This window comes from Salvia splendens, chromosome 7 (assembly GCF_004379255.2).
Source record: "Salvia splendens isolate huo1 chromosome 7, SspV2, whole genome shotgun sequence".
NCBI lineage: Eukaryota > Viridiplantae > Streptophyta > Magnoliopsida > Lamiales > Lamiaceae > Salvia > Salvia splendens.
Window position 1 is genome coordinate 17,759,119 of NC_056038.1, and position 27,165 is coordinate 17,786,283.

Genomic DNA, 27,165 nt, shown 5'->3' on the forward strand with positions numbered 1-27,165 from the left:
ATCTTTGAAGTAAATTAGGAGTAGAAATTAGATAATCCTTTTATCGTATGTTGCAGGTGGAGAGTAGGTTGTCAGAATCCAGTTCTAACCTGGCAGCCGTACGTAATAGCAGTGGTGGGGAGGTGAGAGAGCACTAGAGAAATTCATCCACCGACGTCAGTCCACCATAATAGCAACTTCTCGTTTTGCAAAGCCAATAGGGCTGATGCCTAGTCTTCACGCCAAACAAACTTCAGAAGCTGTACATACCAAAAGCATCAATGGCCAAGAAACTAGTACTCCTACCAGTGAACCAAGATCCTCCCCTTATGCCTCGCCTAAATCCAAGAAAACTGGATCAGAAACTAGGGAAGACATTCTCAATAACCTCTTGTCAAACTCTCAACCACCAACACCAACCACTCCAAATGTAAGTAACAAATTCAGCATTTTAAGGATTACACATAAATTCAATCTGTTTCAAATAACTGACTTGGTGGCAGGGAAGAGATGATCTGATGTTACACAAGATTTCTTTACAGTCAAACTCTTCTATAGATGAAGAAACTCTAGCTTCATTTCGAGAATCTATTAATGGAGACATGCAAAATCTTCACTTAGAAATACTTAGGAAATTCCACGTGCAAGAGGTAAGTATGTTCCTAGTGTTACTTTATTTGAACGTGCAACTGGTTTTTCAAGTTTGGAGATGATTTTGAAGATGGGAATGTCAAGTGTCATGAGATTAATCCTCGAAAATCAGGCTGAGATAATGCAAGAAATTCAATCACTTCGTGAGCAAATACAACATTTCCATCATTTACTGTGAAATCCTCCAATGGTTAACTAGTCAGAATTGGTTCGTTTTTTTTCTAAGAGCAACATGGGCATTTCCCGGACGTTCTTCAATTATAGCAACGTTGATATAGGTAGCAGAGTTATTTGGGTTAGAAGGGCTGCAAGTTAGATGCAGGAGATATAATGCACAGTTGACATCTGAAAAAGTAAACAAAAAATAAGTACCTCTCCAGTCAGAAGAAATAATTAAGGATATCCAGAAACTCAATGTTTTAGCTCTTGAATGTTCCCTTGTTCTAATTTATGGTGATATGTAGGCATACACAATAGTAGATCCGGAGCTCTTCAGTGTGTATGTATGACCAAGCTCTCTTTCGTTGATATCTAAATCTTTTTATGGTATACACATATGATAAAACAATCAGATCACAAGTTTACTTACAAATTAAAAAGCACGAAACATAATTCAGCAAAAGAATGGGCGGTTTTTTCTGAGCTGCTGAAGCATGCCCTTTTCTGTGATCTTGGCTCAAATTTTTGCATATACTGTTAAAACAGTATCATGATTTAAAAGCTAAGCAAAAACTCTTTATTTTTGTAGATTGCCTGATTAAAATCCCCAGTGACAGACAACAGACTATATGCCCCTGGTGTCATTCGGTGACAAGGACCACAGACAAAAACCAGTTCCGCAAGTGCCTTCAAAAGATAAAATAAATGTTCATCATACTCTTTTCTCTCTTTCCCTAATGTAGTTTTACCATTATCGAAAGCCTCTCGATATCTATCAGGGTATTAACTTACCTTTGTTGCATAATTAACAGCATCCTCCAATTTTCCCTTATCCAAGGAAATCTTGGATGATTCCAAAAGTGTAGCAGATGAGCAAGCAACATGCAATGCTATGAGAACAACTTGAAACATGTGAAGAAACATTTTCCATTTCAAATGATCATGAAAAGCAGACTTTATAAACAGCCTCCATGTTGATTATATCTGATTTCTTGAATGGGAAGGGTGAATCCATATCATAGTCTCTTGGAACAATTCAAGTCCAACCTGGAGTAAGAAATATATACCAGAGTATGCAGTGGAAAGCAATGTAAGTGCTGAATCATTTTCTTGAAGTTATTTTGGCCTACGAGGCTAAAACAATTAATTAATTTGTGATTTGAAACAGTAATAAAGCGCCAAAACAAAGCTCAGTTCTAATAATAATAAATCGTTCGATTCTCAAGAAAGGAATCAGAATGATTTATAGAAAAATACAAACAATGCTGTTTTGTTGAAGATATCACTTCACTTACTCTTTAAATAACCATTATTCCCCATTACATTTCCTCAATCTCAAAATAATCACTTCACAATTTTTCTTCTAAAATAACAAAACCATGCAAAGATTTATACTTTTCCCAGTTTCACACCCCAAGACGCACACAGGGACAAATATTAACACCAGTTAATACTGCAATTGACATTTGTTTCACAAAACTGCCATCTTGAAATTTTCAAGAATGTCTAACTTATAAGTGAAACAGATTATGAGTTTTCACATGCAACGTCTGTTAGGATTAAGAGTGTCATAAACATCTTACATGAAAACAGAAAATCTTGAATACCAAAGATGAAATCAAGAAGTAGATTCTAAAATCACATTGAAACTCATACCAAAGCTATGATACACACAGTTAGACTGATGAACCATGTAGCCTTCCATGGTGAAGCTCAATGAGCCTGCTGAAAACCCGAGAACAGTGGATCTCCAAAGCTCTCGAAAAACAGCAACTCTCAACATTCATATATATGCAGTTCCAAAATTTAAGTCTCAAACTGATACATAGATACATTAGAGTTGACCTTTATAATGACGAATATCTAAAACTTGAGGCAGTTGGAAAGAGGAAAAAAAGACTGAAAATAATGCTCAAAACAAGGTGAAGTCTTGCTCGATATAACATAAATTTCATGACAGAGGAAGATATGAAGAATTGTTAAAGCAGCTATGCAGTGTCTTGAACGAAGACAATGAACATAACAAGGCTATAAATTTACTGTTACAGAACTAGTGAGTTGTAAATGGCCAGTCAGTTCTGCTATTCCTTTTACACTCACTTCACACTTTATTTTCTTATTTTAATTGTAATCATAATTCCTTCTTCTTGCCTCTGTTCTCTAATTTATCCACTCTATTTTCTTGATGAATTTTGTTTGGAAAGTGGACATAATTAAAGAATTCATCATCACCTAGTATAATCCAGTCATATTTGAAGTACTTAGACAAAGTAGAAGATCTGAGAAGTTAAGTTGTCAACCCAAAAGTGATGAAAGTGACGATAAAGAGTAGCTCAGTTAGTAGTTAGTAGCTTCTTGATACAGACCAAACGGGAGACTTCAAGTATACAGTTTCAATTGTAACTGACAAACATATGTCCGCGTGATTTGAGAAATTGTGAGTAACACATGATTACAATTCAAAGAGCAATAATTTCATTTGAGAAACAGGCACTGTTTTCCATCAGAATAATTTGATTCTATTGGAACTAAAGAAGTGAAACAGAGAGTCCCAAAAAAAGAATTAAAGAGTATTACAATTATCAATCATGCCCTAAACTTCTTCGATCCAGAAACTTGTATTGAAAAGTTTAAGTTCTCCTACAACAAGCTCACAGAGAAATGCTGCAGATGTTTGTGCCAACAGCCAAATACAAGTACCGGATAAATAGACCGCTAATACTGTTAAATAGTTGTACCTCAACTGCTGCAAAGAGCTTCTTGTGAAGGCCGGTTAACGATGTACGGCATTCCAGACAGGAAAAACGAAGGCCGACTACAGCATCTGAGAAGTTAGTATTCTGGAATTATCTACAAAGCCAGAACAACCCGTGAGCAATTCTGCAAGTCTTTCCTTAAGATTCTGAGAAAGCTTATCACATCTAGTTAACACTTCAAACGACTTAACAACGCCTTTCCTAAGAAGTGTATGCAAAGAAGATGATATTCCACGAAGGACGAAGCACAATCTCCTTCCTCTCAAGATCATAATTATCCAATAAAAGAAACAGAAACTCAAACAGAAACAAAACTACAGTTGGATAGAATTAAGCATGGAAGAGGCAATAATCTTCGGATGGCAATGAAACAAATCCATCCATACACATAATTTGTACACCATAGAAACTTTAGTTCAATATACAACAAATTCAGACAATCCCAAACTTCGTTTCATGTCAAATTTTTGCAATCTCCTTAGAAAAAACGGGCATAGGATTCACAAATCTTGGCACGCCAAAGAAAAATCCTTTAGATAAGAAAGAAATTAGTAGAACATCATCATAAGAATTTGAAAACCAAACTAATTTGACAATGCTGATGAACCACAATGATGTAAGATCAGAATAAGGCTTCCGATTACAGTAACGACGAGTCCTAAGTTGATTGCAAAATGGATAAAAGCTCTACCAAAAATCACAGAAGCACCTCCATAGCCACATATATATCAAGAAACTATATCGAAGAGAAAACAAACATACACAAAAGAACCACATTTCGATCCCAAGGACAAAAAAAACACTCACCATTTGCAAAAAGCTGCAGTTGAGGCAATGTATTGTTATTGCATTGGGCACGATTTTCCTCCACATAACCAGGAAACATTGGATTATCATTACTTCCTCCTCATCCTACTCCTAGCATTTTCCTGATTACAAACAAAATATGTCGGTTCAAGCTTCAAGAAATCCACAATATTCAAACAATACCATCCCAAAAAATGCTGCAGATGTTAGTGCCAACAGCCAAGTACAAGTACCGGATAAATAGACCGCTGATACTGTTAAACAGTAGTTGTACCTCAACTGCTGCAAAGAGCTTCTTGTGAAGGCAGATTCGCGATGTTTGGCATTCCAGACAAGAAAAATGAAGGCAGACTACAGCATCTGAGAAGTAGGTATTCTGGAATTATCTACAAAGCCAGAATACCCCGAGAGCAATTCTGCAAGTCTTTCCTTAAGATTCAGAGAAATCTTATCACATCTAGTTAACACTTCTAACGACCCAACAACGCCTTTCCTAAGAAGTGTATGCAAAGAAGATGAAATTCCACGAAGCACAATCTCCTTCCTCTCAAGATCATAGTTATCCAATAAAAGAAACAGAAACTCAAACAGAGAATTTGTAATGTCAATATATTCAGGGATAGAATGCACCATCAACAAAAGTGCAGGCTCGATATTTGTAAAGAAGAGCCAATCATAAAATAATGCAAGCTTCATATTTGAGGTAATGTAGTTTTTCATGCTGGACTTCAGTAGCCAACCTATCACAGCCCATCTCTGGATGATACCTGAATGAATAATATCATTAGATGGATGGTGAGCACAGCATATAAACCTCACTATATCAATCAAGACTGCATTTTTCTCAGGTGCACTAAGAAACTTCTTTGTAAACCAATCCTGTTACCTCAATTGGCTACCATGTTCCACATGAGTCAGCAAAAACCTCAACTGAGACTCCATTTGTGGACTCACCCTAAGCAAAAAAAACTATTTTGGAGTCTTTGTATAATACAACATTTATATCCAAAAACTCACCAACTCCAAAAACGCTAGGTGCATACAACAAGTCCCTCCATATGACCCGAAACTCCGGAACATGAACCAAATCCTGCAAAAGCCTAACAAGATCCCTCCCAATCCTCAAACACAAGCCGAATTTCTCCCTTAACATATTCACACAAAAATCCTTCTCCAATTTGATTAAAGATTCAAACATTGGAGCATTCGATATCGATACCCTGCAGTGATCAGACGGCACTCAGAGACACATACAAAGCAGCAGTCAAACCCGATGAGCCTTCTTGAAGAAGGCAATCCCATTTTCTGGAGAAAAGGGTGACCATTTCGTAACACCCACAGATTCTCCTCACTAGAATCCCCAGCAACAATCTGCCGCAGAAGGGCCCCCAGTAAATCAGTAAACCCAACCGTTGCCACATCAACCATCTCCCGGGTAATCCAAAGAAGCTGCCTTTTTGCAGAATCGACCAACTTCCCATATATATCATTGACAATTATAACAAGAATGCTGGTGAAGTAGCCGTATCCATCAGTTATAACACCGTGTAAATGATTAATGTGGATTTTACGGAGGTGGGGTTCGGATAAGATAGCGTAGAGAATGGCTTTGTTGAGCAGCGAGTACTGTTCTTGAGTTGGGATGGTGAGAGGAAAATGGGGCCTAAGCTGAGGCTCGAGACAATAGAATGTCTGGCGTAGTGTGATCTCGAGCGAGCTCTCCGCCTCGTAAGGCAGTCTTACCGTTAATTTTGACGTCATCTCATCGCGCCTGTTCCCGACATGATTTATGGTCCAAACGCCAGCACCACACTGAATTGGAACTGCAGACAAGTTCAATAAACAGATAGGGTTAAAAGGAAAACTGTCTGAGATGAGGTAATTAATAATCAGAGCAAGAGGACAAAATCAAAAGCATAACACTATAACGAATTCAAGACGTGGGAAATAGGAGCAATGGAATATTACATACTTTTAAGACAATTTAAACCTTAGAATATGAGCATTGTTGCAATCAGAGAAAGAGGAAAACAGAGAGACAACGAGCAGTCCAAAAATAGGCAAGCTACATTCATTATTTTGATGCTCTATTTACAAAAAAAAAACATTCTGATAACAAAACTACAGTTAGATAGAATTAAGCATGGAAGAGGCAATAATCTTCGGATGGCAATGAAACAAATCCATCCATACACATAATTTAAACACCATAGAAACTTTAGTTCAATATACAACAAATTCAGACAATCCCAAACTTCGTTTCATGTCAAATTTTTGCAATCTCCTTAGAAAAAACGGGCATAGGATTCACAAATCTTGGCACGCCAAAGAAAAATCCTTTAGATAAGAAAGAAAATAGTAGCACTTCATCATAAGAATTCGAAAACCAAACTAATTTGACAATGCTGATGAACCACAATGATGTAAGATCAGAATAAGGCTTCCGATTACAGTAACGATTGTTGGCAATTGAAACATAAAATGAACATAAAAAATATACCACATCGGTGTACACAAAGAGCTTAATCCACTATATAAGTCTCATTGGCCTCTCCTCCTATTACCAATTGGTTTTAGGATGGAACCCATGGATTTCTATCGTGGTATCAGAGCGGGTCACCGATTGTGGGCTAAAATTGACTGACCCAGCAGTATAACTGGGCTGAAACCGAAAAAATCACTGACCCAGCAGTATAATTGGGCTTAAAATTTGGGCCAGTGGTCCAACCGATCGGAAAAATTGGGCCGATTGTCCAATCGATCATAAAAAAGTCCAACCCCTCCAAGATTCACCTTGAAGGGTTTGACAATCGATCATAAAAAAGTCCAACCCCTCCAAGATTCACCTTGAAGGGTTTGAGGGAGGGTGTTGGCAATTGAAACATAAAATGAACATAAAAAATATACCACATCGGTGTACACAAAGAGCTTAATCCACTATATAAGTCTCATGGGCCTCTCCTCCTATTACCAATTGGTTTTAGGATGGAACCCATGGATTTCTATCAACGATGAGTCCTAAATTGATTGCAAAATGGATAAAAGCTCTACCAACAATCACAGAAGCACCACCATAGCCACGTATATATCAAGAAACTATATCGAAGAGAAAACAAACATACACAAAAGAACCACATTTCGATCACAATCAGTGTTGTCCGGGTCGCGGGGTGATGGGGCGACGGGGCGAGAGACCCACGAATAGGGGCGCCAGAATAGCCGAATGATGATGATTATATTTGTGTCTCTTTTATAAATTTGTTGCTTGAATGTTTATCACATCAAATAAATCTACATACATCATTACTCCATATTAAAAAAAAATTAGACAAAAAATATAAATTTTAAAACAACATAACATAACTAAATAACTGAATTTTATTATCAAAAAACATCAAAGTTCCAAAAAAGTTGCCCTATATTAGACCCTTCCCCTCTTCAACTATCTTTTAGTATTAGAAATAATTAATTTAAGTGTTTTTTGGGTAATTTGCTAAATAAATTAAGATAGATGGTCAAATTTTGGTATTACTCATTTTTTAAATTGAAAAAAAATTAAATCACGAAAGATGAAAATTTATAATTGTCTCACCCATCTATTTTCTGGTGAAATAAGATATGATGTGATAGTCAGTCTAAAATACATAGACAAAATGATAATTGAAAAAACGATAAGTCGACATCGTCTGATATAGTGTGCAATCATGTCTAATTGCAATATCTCAGTATTCATATGAAAGATCAACCATTACCTCTTTTCAAATTTTTTTAAATATAGGAGGAACCAATATTGGACTACAAATATGTTAGGGAGAACAAAATAAATTAAATACTCCTATGATTAGTTCAACTAGACGGACTATCAAAATTATCTCTATTTTTTCTACCATTTGACACGACAAATGTTTTACCGTCTTCCAACGTGGAGTACTACTATCTCCAACCATTTACACTAAACTCAAACCCATTTTTCCAGTTCTATCACATCAAACAGTAATTCTACTCCAACCATTTACACCAAACTAAAACTCAAAAGAATATTCCATATTCACCTACTTTTTTACTTTTTCAATCCTACCTACATATTTATTTAAATTACACATTAACCCACAACACTTTGCCAAAATAATTTTCCAAATATAATTAAATAATTTAATACAATTATTTATATTAATATAAAATATATTATACATTCAATAAAAAATACACTAATACTCCCTCCGTCTCATATTAAGAGTCACTTTTTGCCATAAAAGTCCGTCCCAGTTTAAGAGTCATATTTAGAATTTTCCATATTTGGACATATAATTTTACCCCATTCTTCATCAAAATTACATCAAAATGCCATTATCAACATTAAAATAAACCAAAACAAAAATCCCACTTTTAATTAACCCCAACCCCCTCAACCCACCTAACCCTAACATCATTTGACTTTCATCACTCTCTCTCCACCCACCCGATTGTGTGTCTTCGATCTGAGGCGAACCCTAATCGTCGCCTCTGATTTTTCGCCGCTCTAAACCCGCCGTTACTCCATCACCGTTGCCTTATGATGGCTGATGATTGGGTTGCAACGCCGGAGGCGCAGCCAGAAACCCTAATCGTCCCTGACACTCCACCGGAGGTCCTTGACCAGTGGGAAAGCGAACGAGCGGTCGATTGGTACCACCGATCGGGGCAACGACGACCGTTTGCTGGCGTTGATGGGTCTAAAACACCTCCATCATCTGAGGTCGTCCGAGAATCTGAATTTCCTCCATCGGTTGGGGTGTTCGACGGATCTGAAACCCAACCACCGTCCCACCCCTTTGCGGACTCTAAAGCTCAACCACCGTCTTCATCAAAGGTGGAGTACACCGAGAATGAGAAAGCAATGTTGTTGATCTTGTTGCCTAGCATGAAAGATTTCCTCTAATCTGTGAGTATTTTCTCTGAGGTAAGCCACCCCCTGTATAGGGTTCGGAGGCTGTTTCTATGGAATTGATTGAGGAATATTGATGCATTGGCTATGTTGGAGGTTCTGAGTTTATGTGACGGTTTGGAGGCTTTGATTTTATGTGATTGGTCCTCTGTGATGAAATTTTTCTGAGATATGCATGCTATTATGTGTATACACTGCCTTGGTTGGATAATTATGCTTAGAGCCACCCCTTGATGGTTTGGAGGCTCTGATTGTGTGTGATTTGTCCTATGTGATGAAATTTATCTATATGGTGCGTGCTATTCTGTCTACACACTGCCTTGGTTGGATAATTATGCTTAGAGCCACCCTTGATGGTTTGGAGGCTATGTTTGTGTGTGATTTATCCTCTGTGATGAAATTTTTCTGAGAGATGCATGCTATTCTGTCTACACACTGTCTTGGTTGGATAATTATGCTTAGAGCCACCCCTTTATGGTTTGGAGGCTATGTTTGTGTGTTGTTTGTCCTCTGTGATGAAATTTTTCTAAGAGATTCATGCTATGCTGTCTATATACTGCCTTGGTTGGATAATTATGCTTAGAGCCACCCCCTTGATGGTTTGGAGGCTCTGATTTCGTGTGATTTGTCAACTGTGATTAAATTTTTGAGATGGGCATGCTATTATGTGTATACACTGCCTTGTTTGGATGATTATGCTTATAGCCACCCCCTGTATAGGGTTTGGAGGCTCTGATTTTGTGTGATTGGTCCCTTGTGATGTTTTTTGAACAAAAAACACACATTTACAGCAATTACACCTGCAATTCATACATACTACAGCTTATAATGCAGCCTATATACCATTAACACCAAAATAAAGGCTACAAAACCAAAAAAGAAGTTTACATCCTAATCACCAACCTACTTTGATGCTTATACTGTAAACCCCATGACCCAAGTGCCCTAGCTACTACCCTAACACATTGCTTAGATGTCCTATTTCATATGAGCCACCCACATCATTCTGAGGGAGTAGTAGATACTCCAAGCTGTCCCTAACCAGATTCGCTTCAACCTCAAGTGAGGTAGGCAGCCCCACTATCCTACTCAACCTATATTTGTTCAAGTGGGGTATTTTGTAGTTGTTGCCCCCATGGACTTCTAGGATCTTGCTTAAACAGCTTTGCAATGTTAGGAAAACCTTGTTCAGAGTTTGTGGTGTGATTTCCTCAAAAGAACTACAAACATTTGCCAACAATTCATCTATATTGGTGGCTAGTTTGTCATCTTGCAGTGACTGTATGGCCCTAAAAAAGCCAAGGTCCAGCACATTAGTATCTGGGGAGTTGGCTGGTTGGCTAATTAGATGGAATTTAAAACCATCTGTACTTGCAATAGCCTCAAATTGTAAGTCAGAGGATTTCAAGTGGGGTTTGGCATTATCTTGTTGGATGTATATCTCCATGCTTGCATTGGCTGGCCACTTAGCCTTGATTGTTGTTATAATCTGAGCATGATTTGTGATTGAATGCTTAGATGCCTAAGTGATGACATTAATAATGTCTGATAGTAATGTGAAACACATAAATGTACATACCTGATTAAGGAGGCATTGTCTCATGGCTTCTTTGTTAACTGATGGGATAAACTTTGTCTCTAGTGTCCCTCTTGGCCTATTCTTTGACTTCCTTTTGGCTGGAACTTGTTGTGTGAATGGAAATATGCCTATTTTACCATCAAAGATGGGCTGCCCATCACTGCCAAACATTGGCCTACTGACAGCACACATGAACATCACTTTAGTGATGGATCTTTTTGACTTACAAGACCTGTAAGGCTCATCCTCATTCGGCAACATGTAGTATCTGTCTGAAGCCTTTGTCATGTAGAACCATTTCTCATCAATGTGAACAATGTTGTGCATTGCATGATAGAGAAGCTTACCTTCAGATATGGTTGGCTGAATATGACTAAGACTCCATCTCATTCTTGAAATTTTGTTCACATCAGTGAGTGCAGGTTTGATGGCATATGTATGTGGTCTTATCTTGTTTCCCTTCACCCATCTGCCAGCTGTGGACTTGCTAACTTCCATCTTAATAGCAAGTTTTCTGATGGAGGATCTCTCAAGCATAGACAAGTGTCTAAACTTGTCTTCATCAAGATTTACTTTACCTTTTTTTTTTACTATAACATGATGCTTTGCCTTTCATGACAACAGGTTGTCCTTGTTCAATTTGATGAGTGGCTATCCTCCATAAGCGGCTGGCTGTCCTTGGATGCACTCTGAATTTTGTTGCAGCTTCTGTGAGTGAACCATGTGGAAGCGCTCCAGCACGGCATTGCTGTTGAAGGAACTGCACAATAAGGTTTTTCTCTTGGCTGCTCAAACTCAGAGAGGCCCTCGGCCCTTGGCCAAACTCTGCCTCTTGAGGAGGCTCTGCCTCTGGAAACTGCACTGCCTCTGGATACTCCTCTGGCTCTTGAAACTGATCTTCCACTTCGAACAGCTCCTGCTCCATCTCTTCATCCATCTCTTGTTCCATCTCCATTGCCCTATGATGAAAATTTTCTGAGGGTAAATTAGCTATAAATAGGTTTGCTTTCTTTTTTGGTAGGTGGAATAGAAGTCTTATGGTGGAGTAAATGTATTTATAGGTTTAGCTTAGCATTTGTGTTTTTCCTCCATGGATTGTACTGCACTCCCTCCAAAATTTTTGGAGTTTGAATTAATGAAATCAAAGTTCCTTTTGTTTGATGAAAATGTGGGCCGGATGGCCTATTCCCATTTAAGCTGCATTAATTTTTGTTGTTAGTAATTGATTAATCATAATGAACATTACTTTACCTTAAGTTTATTTAATTTAATGAATTTGTCTTACAAGTCAACAATAATCATCTTTTAAATCCAAAAAGTCAAAAGGGACCCACCTTCAACCAACTCACTTTCATTTATTATACACTCCACCATCTCACTTCATTTATTACACCAACCAACTCTTCTTTAAAACCTGAGCCATAACAATAAGTGACTCCAAATGTGGGATGGAGGGAGTAGTTAGTAGTAACTATTAATATTACAGTTATATATGTATCAAAAGTTCAGTGTATTACTAACTATTAATATTACGATTTAATCAAAACTTTTATTTCAACTAATTATTTCAAAATTTGCAATTTCATGGCGTAAATTCTTATTGGATCATGACTTGTAAAAAAAACAAATACATAGTACTTCCTCCGTCGCGGACTACTCGCACATTTCCTTTTCGGCACAGAGATTAAGGTATGAGTGTATAGCAAAGTCAACAATTGCGGCTGTAGGTGATAATTTTTACTAAAAATGGAAAGAGTGCAAATAACTTGGGACGCCCAGAAAGGAAATAAGTGCAAGTAGTCCGGGACGTAGGGAGTATATGATTAGCCCAGCCCATCAATATATCATACTACTAATTGAATTTTAAACCTAATTTTATCTTCCACTGCGCCACAATCTTCTTCTTCTCTATTCTTCTTTCTATATTTTTTTCGTTCCCTTCTCTGGTTCTTTCTGCATCTCAAAATTTTCTGCCCAAGCCCTTCAACCTTCAACAATCCTCCCTAAACCGGGAGTCAGGCGATTTTAACAACACTGATCACAATCCACCCAAGGACAAAAAAACACTCGCCATTTGCAAAAAGCTGCAGTTGATGCAATGTATTGTTATTGCATTGGGCACGATTTTCCTCCACATAACCAGGAAACATTGGATTCCCATTATTTCCTCCTCATCCTACTCCTAGCATTTTCCTGATTACAAACAAAATATGTCGGTTCAAGCTTCAAGAAATCCACAATATTCAAACAATACCATCCCAAAAAACCAAAGGGCACGAGGTTTTAGCAGGAATAAAGTTCAATCAATCTTGAAAATCATCACAATCAATTCAATTTAAAAAGGAGCAAAATTTACAGCAAGATCACAAAAATCAAGATCCACAAATTGATCAATTAATCATTGATAAAGGGAAAGAAAGCATAAAATAATCTGCATTCACCATGAACAAACTAACCAAGAATCAAACCCCAATCAAGATTCACACAAGTGAAATCAGGAACCAATCACTCACCAAAAATCAGCTCGGATTGAGAAAAAAATCCAATCTTGATAGGGAAGAATGGGGTATTGGGATTGCTTAGGTGAATTTAGGGGAAATGGGGAGAAGGGATGGTGACAATAATAATGAAAGAGAGAGGGATGAGTGAGAAAGAAAGGAAACGGGAATCTATCAATTGGAGCAATCTATCAAGCAGTTGGTGGGCAGAAGGCGAGGAGCTGACTGCAGAGGCGAGGCCGCGGGGATGAGGCGTCAGGCTGAGTCGGCGGTGAGGGCATCTCCAACGGTAAAACGAAATGCTCCAAAACCCATCGCAAATCCCCCAATTTTTACGTGTTTGAACAGTGATACCCTATTTTTGGGTCAGTTCTGTTCACATGTTACAAGGTCAATTCTTTCTGGATATTGAAAAGTGGGGATAGAACTTAGAAGGGAGAAGAAAAATTCTGAAACTCACCTGGTGGCGGGAAGAAGAAAAGAAGAGATGAAGCGCCGCTCACTGTGCACATTTTATATTTTTTAGATTACTGTTTAATTTGTTTTATGAGTAAAAGTGGGAAATTCAATGGAGATGGACCGAATAAATTGGGCTTGAAAATTAGGTTACATGTAATTAGTTATTAAATTAATTAATCGTGTTAATTAGTAAAATGAGCTTGATTAAGTAAATTAAATGGATTAGTTCAGTTTAAATGTTATTGTAGTATTTCAATATTTAAATCTATTTGATTTGTGTTTATACATTATAGCAGTATTTTAAGTATATTTTAATTCTCAAGTTAATATAGAGTGATTTATATTAAATATATATAAATAAATTATTAAGAAAATTCTAGTATTAAATTCTGTAATTTACAGTACAGTAGTAAGTTATTGATAGTGTCGTAGGTTAATATGGGAGTAATGTAAATAAATGTTTACTCCATAGGTAAAATTGAAATAAATAAAAAATTAGATGAATAGGAAATATTCTTTTGAGTTTGAGTTTGGAGTAGAATTACTCATTATTGTGACATATACTAAAAATGAGTTTAGGTTTAGTGTAAATGGTGGATATAACTAAAAATATGTGAACGTGAGAATTGAGAGTGTAATTCGTGGATTTAGGGTTTTCTTTGAGGTTTAATTAATACTCAATCCTTTAGCAATTAATTGTCACACTTTGATTCAACCTTAGTTAAAAAACTAGTGAGACATGAATTATAGTTTTATAATACTAATTTATAATAAAACATGAAAAAATGAGAAAATAGTAATAGTACATGAAAAAAAGTGTTGATCTCAAGTATTGACCACGAACCAAAAAAAGTAATGACCGACTGAGAGAGTATTTTACACTCATATTAATCCGATTTAGCTCTCCATCTTTATACCAGCTCTCTCTCTCTCTCTGTCTGTGCTTGAGTGAATCTTACTACTATCTTCAGATTTTAAAGCAGTGAATCACTCCATTGAATAGAAGAAATGTCGCAAGGTGAGCTTTGAGAAATGCTATTTATTTAATTTTCCAATAATCTTACAATGAACTACTAATAAATACGGCTGAGGGATTGTTAGTAATTGATATACTGTTTGAAGTTGCTCATATTTAATCCGAGCTTATGCATTTCTTCTGATTTAGTTATTTGGTGATTTTAGATAAAGATGAAATTGGATCAGTAAATCCATACGATGACGCAATGGATGCTCTGTCTTCACTGATAACAAAGCGCAGCCGCGCAGATAAGAGCAACAATGGGGATCGATTTGACATATTGTTTGATTACATTAAGGTATGTCTGTTGGAATTGGATAGATTCATCTCATCTTCTCTTCTAATTCAACTCTGCTTGAGGAATTCAGATGCTTGAGCTAGAGGGGCCAATTAAACAGATGAAAGTTATTCACGTGGCAGGCACCAAAGGAAAGGTGAAAGGATGAATTCAATTAGTGTTTTGGGTTTTGGGGATTTCAAAATGGCAACACATGATATTGATTTTTTGCCAGATTCATTCATATTGACTCAACTTCTTAGGACTCCTTTTTAGTATAGTTATGGTATAGCACTAATAAAGCTTTTGTTTGGTGTTCTGCAACATGAAGGGGTCAACTTGCACTTTCACAGAATCTATTCTGCGTATCTGTGGCTTCCATACTGGGCTCTTCACATCTCCTCACCTTATTGATGTTCGAGAAAGATTTAGGCTGGACGGGTATGTTGTCACAAAATTCATGTGTAGAAAATGCCTACCTTTATTTGCATATATACATTGGGGGAGAAATGCAATCAGATTGACTGTTTATTTTCACGCCAACCCCTACCGGATTTTTTAGTTCAGATATTTGTGAAGAGAAGTTTCTGGAATACTTTTGGTGGTGTTGGGATCGACTAAAGGCAAGTATGCTGCTTGTTCTAAATACTGTTCCAGCATTTTCATTATATATTTGTTTGGTCTGTTTTCCAAACTCCACGCCTTTAAAATAATGGCTTTACATTATTATGGCTGCTGCTCAATTATATGGAATACAGCTTTACTTGCCTAGTTCCAAGAAAATGATTGATGCTTAAGATTTATGCCGTTGACATGTGTATGTTCTGTTTTGGTAAATGCAGGACTCGGTTCAGTTGTTTATACTTAGTATCTGATCATCAATTTGTATTACAATAGTCATAAATGGCATAGAATAGTTAAGCAATTAAGTGAACGTAATTCGCTTAACCAACTTGTCAGTGATCTAACAACTTGTGTATGTTACCACTGCTGATAGAATAATAGTTTTGCAGTGAAATGCTTCTGATTCTAGTGTTCTGTACAAAACCAATCTGTAAGATGATGTAGTTCGTACCTGATCTTTCCTTGGATACCTCCTTGTCACATTGTTGAAAGTGATTCCCTTCCACTTTGTGCAGTTTTTATGTGGCAATCACTAGTCTTCCAGATATCAGAGTTAGAGAGACAAATTGTCTCTTTTCTAATCCATTAGAAGATTAAATTTTGTAGATACTATTATTGTTATAAAAAGTTTCTGATGGGCTAATTCTGCTACAGTGAATTTTTTTCATATTTACTCTTGGAGTCATCTGGGTACTTGGCTTTGTTGCTTGGAGTTGTGCTATATGTTCTGTTGGATGACTTTGCAATTGATGAGATTCTGATGTCCACTATTTATACTCTTCAAATGGAAGTCCTGTTAGCTGTAACAATGAAAATCCACCTGGCCTACAGTTGATATTTTTCCTAGCATCATTAAAGATTGTCCAGCATATTGCATGACCATCCCGCCATTTAGGTTTTTGGTGAGGATAATCCATCCTCTTGATAAATGATAAGGTAGCAACAACACAGTTAAAGAGGATAGTTAGTCAAACATAGTTTATGTGTTTGGATTGGTAAAATTCCCTAAAAAATTAAAGAAAACTATGTAGTTTAGCCAATCTTAATAAGATGGTGCAACTCTGACTATTTAGTATACTTAGGGGGTGTTCGGTTCGAAAGATAAAATAGTAATGGGATATAATATAGGATAAGTTAAGATGGGTTTTATCTTAGACTAAATTAGTATTGGATTTTATTAATGTGTTTGGTTGACATGATTAGAAAAAATTTAATCTTATTAAATTATGAGCCATTTTTTAGTTAATTAGCTAATTGTTTTGAATTAGTTATTGGTAATTACAAAATCTTAAACTTATTTATATATTAAGTATATCATTTTTAATTAATTAATTACTTAACTGATTGTTATGAATTAGGGATTAATAATGGGGAAAAATCAAGAAAATTGGTGAAGTCGAGAATGATCCACCGTTCACTAAGAAATGCTTCAGAGATGCAAGGCAAAGCTAGTAATTAGAAACAAGATCTCAAAACTTTGGAAAATGATAGCTTTGTTTTTCCTTTTTTGACTTCTTAAATTTGAGGATCACGATTAATAAAGCATGGAGTAGGATCAACAAATAATTTGGAAACAGAGAGATGAGATGGGTAGCGAATTAATTTAGTCGCATGGGTATAGGTTAGATGGCTAATCAGTCAAATAGTCTAATCTTGGACCCAGGGAGACGAGCCGAGACGGGCTGTCACGGGCTTAACTTTTGGGAACTAGACTAACCGAACACAAGACAAGATTTATTGTGGAAGATAAATAGAGACAATCTGGTCATCCGAACGGCCACTTAGCGCATGATTTTTTGTTCATAGAAATCCATCCCTAGATGAGTTATCTACCCTACCAAACATGTTTTTATAAGATACAAGTTATGTTCACTTTCAACAGAATTATGAGGCTGCTGGCTTTATTTTTCTTTGGGGGTTGCTGAATGAATTTTTTTTTCCATGTAGGAAAGAACCTCCGAGGAGGTACCTATGCCAACATATTTCCGTTTCCTTGCCTTGCTCGCCTTTAAGATATTTGCAGCCGAGCAGGTAAATTTTTACTGTACTTATGTCATACATTGTATTCATTGTACTGTTTGGGAGAATTTTTATCTCAATTCTCATTTTGATGTTATTTTTATCCAGGTCGATGTTGTCATTTTGGAAGTTGGTTTAGGTGGAAAATTTGATGCTACAAATGTGGTATGGATCAGACATTCATCTAAACACTAAAGTCACCTATATTGTTATGTTTAACTTGAACTATATACTTGTCCTAATTGCAATATCTTTTGAAAGACCAGTGTTTGCTGGATCTTTAACATCACGATGATTGAATTCCTTCAGGTTGAAAGTCCTGTTGTCTGTGGCATAGCATCCCTAGGGTATGACCACATGGAAATTCTTGGTTAGTGCTTTCTCTCCATGATGTTTATGTAATTTAGAATTTGACTGTTTGGGTATAGCTTCTAGAATTTCTTGTTTTCAATAGGAGAGTCATACATGGTTACCGATATTTTTTATCTGAGATTTTGAAATTCATCTTATGAATATTTTTTTTATTGTTTCTTTTGCCCCCTGTATTCTTTATATGGAGTATAATTATTCTTTCTTGTTTTGGGAGGGGATGGGGAGGGGGGGTAATGAAATTCCTGTTTACAGGCACATCAGTTCTTATCAATGGATAATCTATCATGAATAAAATTTCATTTGGGGACAAGGAATAGTTTTTGGGCTAAACTTATAAAAGTCTTCAAATGAACTCTCATGTTGCATCTATTAACGAAATACGCAAATAATGTACGATTTATTATGTACTGGTTGATTCCAATACCGACAAATGGTTAAGGAATCTAACAATCATAGGTTATTAAAATCCTAAGGTTACTCTTTCAAGGTGTTTCTTTTGAAAAGTAAACATGTGTTCTTTGTTGAAAAAAGAAAATATTGCTGTGTGGTTTTATATATAGATTGCATGTCTTGCACAGGAAATACCTTAGGACAAATAGCTGTGGAAAAGGCAGGAATCTTCAAGGTGGATGGCACTTATTTCTTTTGTCATGTTCACTATTTGAGTTATTTTCCTTCCCTTAAAAAAAACTAGTTTCTTCTCTTTTTATTACTATCAGTTATTTTCCTTCCCTTAAAAAACCTTAATCCTTGCATTCTGTAATTAGAGTGGTGTTCCAGCTTTTACCGTACCACAACCTGAAGAAGCAATGGCCGTTCTTGTGCAGAAGGCCTCAGAGCTCGGTGTGAGTTAATATCTCTACAGAAATTGATTATTTGCTATGTTCAAATTATGTTTTTTACATCTTAACTGTTAAGATTTATCATTGAGAAGCTTAATAACTATTCGTGATCATTTTTTGGTGAGGGTAAAGTACTACTTGTACCAGGAACAACTAGTTATATGTATTGTGTCTTAACTAGCTAGCTCTAGAAGCAGAATTCTTTTGAATGAGAATGGGGGTGTTGCTTAGTAATTTGATTAAGATAATTATAAATTACGTTTTCGTATCTTAAATCACAGCTTTTGAGCTTCATATTTTGCCCTGGGGAAACTATGCCCCCTGATTTCCAGGGCTCATGGGCTATTTGCTAAATACATCTTGAACATATAATTATGAGTCTTTCAGTTTTGCAATTTCAGAGTTAATATATTCAAGGATGTATTTATAAATGATAAGCCATCCTTTAAAGCTGATATTTTGTAGTGCTTATTTATAGAGACAAAAGGCCAGGTCATGTTTCCACACTATTTTCATTACAAACATGTGTAACGACTAACGCATAAAGCTTATGGTATAATGCTTAAAGGTAAATCTTCAAGAAGCTGATCCTTTGCATCCAAGTGACCTGCATCTTGGGCTTGAGGGTGAGCACCAATACATAAATGCAGGACTTGCAGTTGCATTATGCTCAACTTGGCTTCAGAGGACAGGACATGTTGGAATGAATAACTTGAACCAGAATGTAAGCTCTATTTAGCAGTGCTTTACATGTCTTAGTGTTACATCACTCGATATGTTCATCCATTTTTCTGACTTCGTTGTGGATGTAGACCCCTCTACCTGAGAAATTCATTAGAGGGCTTGCGACAGCTTCTTTGCAAGGACGTGCACAAATTGTCCCTGATCATCTCATTGAGAGTGAGAGCCCAGGAGATCTTGTCTTCTATTTGGATGGTGCCCACAGCCCTGAAAGTATGGACGCATGTGCGAAATGGTTTTGTCTAGCAACCAAAGAAGATCGTAGCCCTTCATATAACCAGTCTTACAATGACGCTAAAGGATCACATAAATCTGGAAAGAATCCTATTCAGGTTCAACTCATAGTTTAAAATTTTGAATGTCGATTGATTTATTGAAATACCAGTATTTCTCTCTTTCCATTTAATGGAAATGCTCATGGATGATTATTACCTGATCAATAGGAAATGAGCTCTGCATAAAGGGAAACAATAATGCTAATTAGTGCCAAATTTTGGAAAGATACTACTCAATATGTCCTAAGGAAGATGACCCCTTCCTTGGTCGGCATGAGATTTTATGTAGTTTTATTTTGTGTTTAATGTGGAGAGAGAATAGAGTAGAGATAAATAGGTTTCTATTTTAGTAATGGGTCATCTTGGTTGTGACAAACCAAACAAGAGCCATCTTCGATGGAACGGGGGGAGTATTTTATTGTTGGATAGAATTATATTTATGTGGCGCATGTTTACAATATAATCTGTTGAAGTGTTGGGCCAAATGTGACAAAGACCAAATACAGAGAAGTGACTGTGCCCGCTGGCCTCAAAGTTCGAACAATAAAGAAAGAAAAAGAAAATGAAAGAAACTAGAGCCAAGCTTGTACATTTTACCTTTTGCCTTGTAGTATTAGTGCATGCACGGAATCTTCTGAAATATTTGGTTTGATATGAATCTCTCATATCCTCTTCTGTTACTTTTGGGTAATAGTTGTTGCATCTTTGTTACCTATATTTCCTGCCTGCTTTGATAAATCCATTTCCGTTGTAGTACCAACTAAGCTAAGAGAGGGTAGAAGTTGGATGTCAGTGAATGAGTTCCTGAGTTTTATGGTTACGATTGACGGGGGAAAATGCACTATGTGAAAAATAAGTTGTAATATGTTGAGCAGATGTATGGTTAAATTATGCCATCTCGTGAGGTGATGTTTGAATCCAGTAGGCCTTGAAAATTAGAGCATTTCATGACTGCCAAAACCTTGACCTTGTAAACAGACTTTTAGAAACTTGTTTGTGGTTAAACTCTTTTTGTGCATAAAATCTTTGTTCTATGTTGTATGGGCTAATCAATAATTGATTGACACGTGATGATTTTAGTTTGTTGGCAATGTGCAGATTCTGTTGTTCAATTGTATGGCAGTGAGAGACCCTCAGTTGCTTCTTCCACGCTTGACAAATGCATGCGCTATCCATGGTAAATACCAGTATAATTGGTGCAGTATTCGAAGATCTTTAGATTATTTGATTTTTTTTTTCTGGATTTCAAGGATGCAGAATCTAAGATTTTCGGTTCAACATTCAATCCTCAAAAAAAAAATGAATAGTAAAACAATTAGAAAGCCCTTTTAAAATCTTTCCCGCATTGATGCTTTCAGGAGTCCACTTCAAGAAGGCCTTATTTGTTCCAAACACATCAGTGTATTACAAAGTGGGCACTGCTTTACCTACTGATGATGCTCAAGTTGATGTATCATGGCAGATGACGCTTCAAAAAGTATGGGAAAGTCTCATTGTTCGGGGAAAAGGTACCGATGCCCCTTGGGTGGTATTTGCAATTGTAGTGCTCATAAAGTATAAAATGAGAAATATGTCAACCATTGAGTAGCTGGCCTAAACTCTGTAACTGATCTTGCAGGTAGAGATCCCGAAAATGCAGAATTAGCATGCAATGATGATACTGCGATCTCGGAGAACAGCACAGTTTTTACATCACTTCCTCTAGCTATTAATTGGCTCAGGGACAGCATCCGGAAAAATCAATCTGTTCGGTTCCAGGTAATTTTAGCACCCAACTAATTATGATGTACTACGTTGAGCTTATTACTTGTCTAAAGACGAAAAAAATACATTTTACTACATAAAGTAAAGACCCACACTTCTTATACTGTTGCTTTTAATGTTGCCATCATGATTCATCACAATGTAATCCGTAATCACATTTCATGATAGCATACCATCACAGGCTTCAACTTGCATGAAAACCTAGATCAGTGAACTACGAAAATAGTACTCGTTTTTAACAAAGCGATTCTTACTGGTGTTTAACAAGATTTTGTATGTGCGCTTCGTTCAGGTCTTGGTGACGGGTTCATTACATTTAGTAGGCGATTCGTTGAGATTAATCAAGTAAAGTTGGCAGGGTTGCGGATTTCTCTACGATCAGTTTCACCCTTGATTATAGAATCAACAACGAGAAGGTCTCCTTTGCAAACATTGGAAATATTTTATCATCATCTACACGCGTGTTTAAAAGGATTTGTTTGTTCCAATGCAAAAGAAAAAATTGTTTGTTTAACTTGGTTATCAGTTGGATGGTTTTCTGTTTATTAGTATTCTCTTTGTCCCAAGGTAGTTGAGTCATTTTTTTTGCCCTCGTTTTAAAAATGATAGTAATAAATAATTAAAGTAGAGCAAAAGTAAAGTAAGAGAGAATAATGTAGCGAATAGTCTTTTTTATATAATTCTCTCTCTTACGTTAATCTCTTGCCACTTTAACTAGTACTCCTTCCGTCCCTCTGTAGCTGAGTGGTATTCCTTTTTTTATTGTCCCACTGTAGCTGAGTCATTTCCTATTTTGGTAAAAAGCACAAACTTTTCTTCTCTCTTACTTTACTCCCTCTTACTTCATTGTATTTTATTGTAATGATAAAATAGATCACTCTGAGCACATTTTATTTCATTGTAATGATAAAATAGAGCACTATAAGGCATGCATCATAAACACTTCACTTTGATCACTGAATAGATCACTCTGAGCACAGTTTACTGAAAGGATAAAACAGAGCAAAATAAGGCATGCATCATAAACATTTCACTCTATGCATTAAATACTTCACTCTGAGCATATTTTACTTCACTAAAATGATTAAACAGAGCAATATAAGGCATGCATCATGAACACTTCACTTTGAGCATTGAATACTTACTCTAAACACAATACAATTCACTAAAATGATAAAATAGAGCACTATAAGGCATGCATCATAAACACTTCACTCTAAACATTGAATACTTCACTCTAAGCACAATACGATTCACTAAAATGATAAAATAGAACACTATAAGGTAGGAATGACTCACGGTCGGAGCCTTTGGTTGCATTTTTATTCTGTTGATCAAAACCTACTCTAAACTGTAGTAATTTGCAGCATTTTTTAAGTCGTGTTGCAATCTGAGGAGACTCGTTCATGCATGCGTTCTATTGTAAAACTACATCAAATTCTGTAAACTAACAACCAATTTTGAGTCAGGTGTGTGTGAAAACCATCATATTAAGAAAAGGAACAAATCAATTGGGCGGACGAACGGATCAAAGAAGAAGTAAAAAACTGCGGCATTGAGTTGATCAAGTAAGGAATCAGAAAGAGCCAGCAGGAGTTCCGCATGGGAGATAGAGCTGAAGACCCCCACCACAAAGTGAAGGGCAGGAATGACATTTCAGAGAGGATGGTACCCTAGGGATCATAGCCCTACGCCTCTCTATATAATGGAAGCCCAACACAAGAAAAAAAAGAGTCCCATAGGATTTCTTAGAATATCTTTAGGAATTCAGCTCTCTTCTAGGGCTGAAATCGGAGCTCTTTTACTTCATTTTCTTGATTTTCGTTGCACACACACACTTGGTCCTAGTCTAGTTTAGTTTAAGTTTGTGTTTGGTGGTAGTTCCCTGCACTTTAACTTACGGTTCTATTATTCCGCTCCGAGAAGGGGCGATGAAACAATTCACTGCTTTCGTTGTTCATTTTCAGTTCACTTTTGGTGTTGTTGACTCTTTGATGTTTTGAATTAGTAGATTTGAAGCTACGTTTTAGTTTCTAGTTGACGTGTTCTGTTTCATGCATGGTGTTTCTGATCTGCTTTCGGTTTCCTTTTCATGTTGCATGTCTTAGCTCAAAAATGTCTTGTTTTGTTTTGATTTGGTCAGATCTGATGTTTTATGTTTGAGAGTTCTTAGGATGTTTAGATCTAGTAGTTTATGTTTCGTTTCTGCATGATTATGAGTTAGCTTTCTTGTTTACGTAGTTGTAGCTTAGATTTTAGGAGTAGACATAATTTTATGAGTTGTTATGAAGTTTCATCTTCCGTTGCTTTTCAGATATATTCTTTGTTCTGTTTTCCATGTTGATTCAGTGAAGAAGATGAAGTTGTTAAAAAGTTTTTACTTTATCGTACACTTTGCAGGGGACTGACAGTCCTCCGTTTATTCTGTTCCTCCATTTATGGAAAGTTTAGTTAAGTTGATCAAGTAGATTAGTTAAGCTTTCATGAGTTGATCAGTTTAGTTAGTTTAGTTTTTCTAGTCAAGTAGTTTAACTTAACCCACCCCCTAGAAAGCGTGGCAGCAGCCATTTCCAAGTCGTGTCAAGCAAACAAATGTTAAATGCATCATCTCTATGGGATCAATCCTTCCCTATACTAGTTAATAGTATTGTGGGTTAAGGTTTTGAGAGCACTTTGAGTTCTTCTATTCTTCTCACTCGAGTCGGAGTAAGTCAAGTTGATCAGCCTGAGTTTCCATTGGACCAACTCACCGGCATTTTGCAGGTAGCAGGCATATATAGGCTGGCTGGATCAGTTTGACGATTTGACTTGAGCAAGCCACAACGGTACAACAAAGAGAAGAAGGAAAAAAGAAACATCAGAAGAAAAAGTTCCCTCAAATGGCGCTGTTGCCGGGGATGATGGCGTTTATCCTACATTTGTTGTGAAACACTTTGGGTGTAAATATTGTTGATATTTTCTTTGTTTCTTTCTTTTGAATTCAGCTTAGAGACAATTCAATGAAACAACAATGAAGAATATATGTCCTTATCGATGTGTATCAAGCGTTTTCCCTGCTGGTGTGAACCAAGGGAGCTACTGGAGCGAGGGAACACATAGATGGGCGGAGCGTCTCGGGTTTTACTTAAGAATTTTAGTTTAAATTTTGTAAATAAACTTTTTGTTGTTTTCTGTTTTCCCCAGTTCGAAGGCACCAAGTTCAAGGGGAAAAAAGAGGAAGAAGAGAGAGTGGAGCCACAGACTGCTCAAAACGAATCATCTCCCACTCCACCAATCGACTCGGAAGTCAACTGTGAAGAAAGTGAGGATATCACCTTTGTGAGTCCGCATGAATCAATAACCACCCCAGACAATGAGGAAACCCAAGAAGGACCCACCACGTTGTGTGATCAGAAAGATGATCTGGAGATAGGTTCACTCTATGCCCACTCGGCAAATGAGCCGACATCTACCATATCTATTACTCAGGGGTAGGAAGCGGTGTATGTGAACCCAGAAGTTCTTGCCATCTTACCTAACCTTTTGGGAGCGAGTGCTGATAGCCCGATTGAATTTCTTTGTGAGTTCGACAAAATTTGCAGAGTGCAGAAAAGGCCAAAGGGATCAAGTGAGGAGGATTTCAAGATGAAAATTATTCCTCTCTCTTTGAAAGGCAAAGCAGATGTCTGGTTTAGAGGATTGGAACCCAACATCATCAAGACATGGTCAGATTTCAAAATGGAGTTCCTGAACCAGTTCATTCCAGCAGCGAAAACAAATGCGTTCAGAAGGGAAATCAGAAAAGTTACCCAAGGGTACGACAAGAGCTTAAGCAAGTATTGGCATAGATACAGAGGTCTTCTGGATGCATGCCCAAATCACAACCTGGTGGAAGTGGAGGTCTACTCGAAGTTCTACGATGGAATGAATGAAAAGAGCAAAGACTTGGTGAAATCATCAAGCAGAGGAAGTTTCTACAAGTTAAGGCTAAGTAAGGCTAAGATTGTCCTGGAAAAGCTTCTAAACGCAAAGAGGGAGTACGATGATACATCAGTAACTCCATTGCACGAGGAAGTGAAGAGTACTCCCACAGAGGACAATGGCAATCTACTGAAGAGCCGGATTGACAAGCTAGAGGAAACACTCCAGTCAGTGATCGAGCCAAGCCAACCTCAAGTCCTTCTAATCCAAACCCACTTCCAGACTGATCAAGTGAGTCTTCACTAGAATACATGGGAGTTTTGGAATTCAGATACAAGTTGGACCCCTAGAGGTCAAGCATATGTGTATCAACGAGCATACCCACACCGTTGAGAATGGAGCTGGGCAGAAGAATACACACCTTTCCCATACCATACAGAACCTTATCCGATCTCCACCCAAACACCCTCTTGGCAAATGGGATATCCACATTACCAACCTTACCCTGAATTTCAAAACCATGAGTTCAGCCCACCGACATACCCACCTGACTATTCCAGTCATTACCCTTCATTCCCATGTCATCCATGTCCGACCTGTAACATCCCAAAATATTTTGCGACTTTTGTTTTTAATATGGATGTCGAGTGGAAAATTTTCTTTTATGAAATTATTCGTTCCTATGTGATTGAGTTGATTATGTGAAATAATTGTCATGAGCGACGTGGAATGAAATGTTATATACATTATATTTTACAATGTGGGGAATTAATTAAATGAGATCATGCATTTTGTTCTAGCCAAATTCATTGGGAATTTTCGGCCCCTTCAATTATTGGAAATATTTTCTTCTTGGATTTAATTGATTGTTTTGGGATATTTATCCAAATTAAATCCAAATCGAATTATCCCTAATTTGTGCTACATGAAATTCGAATCCTAGCCTAACTTGTGAGTTTCGAAAATCCCCTATTTTAATTAGAAGGATGAATTATTTTCTTTGATTTAATTGGTGCCTTGTTGATTCCCTTCTTTTAATTTTGAATCCAATTAAATCATGCCACACTTTGTTTCCTCACCCTAATTAAATTAGGATTTGAATTATTTCCTTGTGGCAATTAAAGCCAATTTTCGGCCTTCCCTACTTGTAGAGGAAATATATTTGTTTCCTATTTTGTGGAATTCATTCTATTCAAATAAATACCAAATTAATACATATGTCTAATTAATTAGGGATGTGAATATTTTCCTTTTAATTTCCTCCATATCACACGTCTATTCCTTCTTTTAACTGTGAGATTTTATTCATTGGCCTCTATTTTATTCCTCCACAATTAATTAATTAATTAATTTATGGGATTAAATCTACGACTATAAAATCAACTAAACCTAACCCTAGCCCCCATTCTTTTCCCCTCCCACGCGTCCTCTCCCTCGCTCTCTCTCCCTCACACGCCTCCCACCTCCCTCTCTTCATTCTCTCCAAAAAAAAACCCTCCTTCAATCCTTTGTTCTTGTGTC

General features: G+C 36.8%; 3 protein-coding genes and 1 long non-coding RNA gene across 7 annotated transcripts; 1 reads left to right on the forward strand and 3 right to left on the reverse strand.

Annotated features, from left to right (window-relative positions):
- Positions 1 to 3,241: 3,241 nt before the first annotated feature.
- LOC121810512 (integrator complex subunit 3 homolog) lies at positions 3,242 to 6,113 on the reverse strand. Its single transcript, XM_042211271.1, is given in 6 exon segments — positions 3,242 to 3,639; positions 4,353 to 4,474; positions 4,627 to 5,119; positions 5,370 to 5,593; positions 5,595 to 5,723; positions 5,827 to 6,113. Coding segments are annotated over 4 exon segments (1,056 nt in total). The 3' UTR covers positions 3,242 to 3,639; positions 4,353 to 4,474; positions 4,627 to 4,703.
- Positions 6,114 to 10,228: 4,115 nt separating this feature from the next.
- On the reverse strand, positions 10,229 to 11,810 carry LOC121810513. Its single transcript, XM_042211273.1, has 3 exons — positions 11,434 to 11,810; positions 10,856 to 11,369; positions 10,229 to 10,798 (listed from the first exon to the last, which is right to left on the reverse strand). The coding sequence occupies exons 1-3, from the start codon at positions 11,808 to 11,810 to the stop codon at positions 10,229 to 10,231; spliced, it is 1,461 nt and encodes a 486-aa protein (XP_042067207.1).
- Positions 11,811 to 12,450: 640 nt separating this feature from the next.
- Positions 12,451 to 13,892, reverse strand: LOC121741088. The gene is made up of 3 exons (XR_006037775.1): positions 13,814 to 13,892; positions 13,369 to 13,725; positions 12,451 to 13,048 (listed from the first exon to the last, which is right to left on the reverse strand). It is a non-coding gene; the product is annotated as an uncharacterized LOC121741088 (long non-coding RNA).
- Positions 13,893 to 14,692: 800 nt separating this feature from the next.
- On the forward strand, positions 14,693 to 22,347 carry LOC121742413 (folylpolyglutamate synthase-like). 4 transcript variants are annotated; one of them, XM_042135543.1, is made up of 16 exons: positions 14,693 to 14,830; positions 14,995 to 15,128; positions 15,199 to 15,264; positions 15,439 to 15,548; positions 15,670 to 15,730; positions 17,679 to 17,762; positions 17,859 to 17,915; positions 18,060 to 18,120; positions 18,701 to 18,747; positions 18,890 to 18,967; positions 19,533 to 19,688; positions 19,777 to 20,037; positions 21,079 to 21,157; positions 21,339 to 21,488; positions 21,599 to 21,738; positions 22,037 to 22,347. In XM_042135543.1, the coding sequence occupies exons 1-16, from the start codon at positions 14,821 to 14,823 to the stop codon at positions 22,091 to 22,093; spliced, it is 1,551 nt and encodes a 516-aa protein (XP_041991477.1). In that variant the 5' UTR covers positions 14,693 to 14,820; the 3' UTR covers positions 22,094 to 22,347. The 4 variants fall into 4 exon arrangements, with proteins under 4 accessions (XP_041991477.1, XP_041991478.1, XP_041991479.1 ...); XM_042135544.1 differs by lacking the exon at positions 15,199 to 15,264; XM_042135545.1 differs by lacking the exon at positions 15,199 to 15,264 and having other exon boundaries at positions 15,675 to 15,730.
- Positions 22,348 to 27,165: the final 4,818 nt, after the last annotated feature.